This window comes from Coturnix japonica, unplaced genomic scaffold (assembly GCF_001577835.2).
Source record: "Coturnix japonica isolate 7356 unplaced genomic scaffold, Coturnix japonica 2.1 chrUnrandom610, whole genome shotgun sequence".
NCBI classification, from domain to species: Eukaryota; Metazoa; Chordata; class Aves; order Galliformes; family Phasianidae; genus Coturnix; species Coturnix japonica.
In genome coordinates this window covers 21,308-23,190 of record NW_015439983.1, presented here as the reverse complement: position 1 = coordinate 23,190, position 1,883 = coordinate 21,308, and the positions used below count along the sequence as shown (strand labels likewise).

Sequence of the window (1,883 nt, the reverse complement as noted above, 5' to 3'; positions counted from 1 at the left end):
CTGTGGGGTTTGGTTTGGGGCCTGTGTGAGGCCTGTTTAAGGCCTGTTTGTGGCCTGCTTAAGGTCTGTGGGGTTTGGTTTGGGGCCTGTGTGAGGCCTGTTTAAGGCCTGTTTGAGGCCTGTTTGAGGCCTGTGGGGTTTGGTTTGGGGCCTGTGTGAGGCCTGTGTGAGGCCTGTGTGAGGCCTGTGTGAGGCCTGTGTGAGGCCTGTGTGAGGCCGGTTTGAGGCCTGTTTGAGGCCTGTTTGAGGCCTGTTTGAGGCCGGTTTGAGGCCTGTTTGGGGCCTGTTTAAGGCCTGTGGGGTGAGGTTTGAGGCCTGTTTGGGGCCTGTTTGAGGCCTGTGGGGTTGGGTTTGGGGTCAGTGGGGTTAGGTTTGAGGCCTGTTTGGGGCTTGTTTGAGGCCTGTGGGGTTAGGTTTGAGGCCTGTTTAAGGCCTGTTTGAGGCCTGTGGGGTGGGGTTTGAGGCCTGCTTGGGGCCTGTTTGGGGTCTGTGGGGTTAAGTTTGAGGCCTATTTGAGGCCTGTGGGGTTAGGTTTGAGGCCTGGTTTGAGGCCTGTTTGAGGCCAGTGGGGTTGGGTTTGGGGCCTGTTTGGGGCGTGTTTGAGGCCTGTTTGGGGTCAGTAGGGTGAAGTTTGGGGCCTGTTTGAGGCCTGTGTGAGGTCAGTGGGGTTAGGTTTGGGGCCTGTTTGAGGCCTGTGTGAGGTCAGTGGGGTTGGGTTTGGGGCCTGTTTGGGGCCTGTTTGGGACCAGTGGGGTGAGGTTTGGGGCCTATTTGGGGCCTGTTTGAGGCCAGTGGGGTTAGGTTTGGGGTCAGTGGGGTTAGGTTTGGGGCCTGTTTGGGGCATGTTTGAGGCCTGTTTGAGGCCTGTGGGGTTAGGTTTGAGGCCTGCTTTGGGGCCTGTTTGGGGTCAATGGGGTGAGGTTTGGGGCCTGTTTGAGGCCTGTGGGGTGAGGTTTGAGGCCTGTTTGGGACCAGTGGGGTGAGGTTTGGGGCTTGCTTGGGGCCAATGGGGTGAGGTTTGAGGCCTGTTTGGGGTCAGTGGGGTTAGGTTTGAGGCCTGTTTGCAGCCTGTTTGAGGCCTGTGGGGTTAGGTTTGAGGCCTGTTTGAGGCCTGTTTGGGGCCTGTTTGGGGTCAGTAGGGTGAAGTTTGGAGCCTGTTTGGGGTCAGTAGGGGTGAGGTTTGGGGCCTGTTTGGGGCCTGTTTGGGACCAGTGAGGTGAGGTTTGGGCCTGTTTGGGACCAGTGGGATGAGCTTTGGGGCCTGTTTGGGGCCTGTTTGGGGTCAGTGGGGTTAGGTTTGAGGCCTGTTTGGGGCCTGTTTGGGAGCAGCGGGTCGAGGTTTGGGGCCTGTTTGGGGTCAGTGGGGTTAGGTTTGGGGCCTGGTTTGGGGCCTGTTTGGGAGCAGCAGGTTGAGGTTTGGGGCCTGTTTGGGGTCAGGGGGGTGAGGTTTAGGGCCTGTTTGGGACTTGTTTGAGGCCTGTTTGGGACCAGTGAGGTGAGGTTTGGGCCTGTTTGGGGCCTATTTGAGGCCTGTTTGGAGTCCTTTTTGAGGCCTGTCTGGGGCCTGCTTGAGGCCAGTGGGGTGAGGTTTAGGGCCTGTTTGGGGTCAGTGGGGTGAGGTTTAGGGCCTGTTTGAGGCCTGTTTTGGGGCCCGTTTGGGGCCTTTAGGACAACCTGGCCCCTTCTAATTCCGTTTTGGGGTCCCTGTTTGATGTGATGGGGGATCTTCACCATATCCCTCCCTATGTAGGACGACCTGACCCACAAGCTGGCGGACATAGTGAAGATCAACAACCAGCTGCGGCGCAACGAGCAGAACGGGGCGGCCGCTCACGTCATCGCCGAGGACGTCAAACTGCTGCAGTTCCATGTGGCCACCATGG

The 1,883-nt window shown here is 58.6% G+C and overlaps 1 protein-coding gene across 1 annotated transcript in view; it reads left to right on the top strand.

Annotated features, from left to right (window-relative positions):
- The window catches only part of LOC107307460 (DNA-directed RNA polymerase II subunit RPB1-like), a gene marked incomplete at both ends in the record, with an annotated part of 45,651 nt that overhangs the window by 22,466 nt on the left and 21,302 nt on the right, over nucleotides 1–1,883 (top strand). The window contains 1 exon segment of the mRNA XM_015850968.2: nucleotides 1,751–1,883. This exon segment is cut by the window's right edge and continues 1 nt beyond it. Within this exon segment, the coding sequence (XP_015706454.2) occupies nucleotides 1,751–1,883 (133 nt within the window).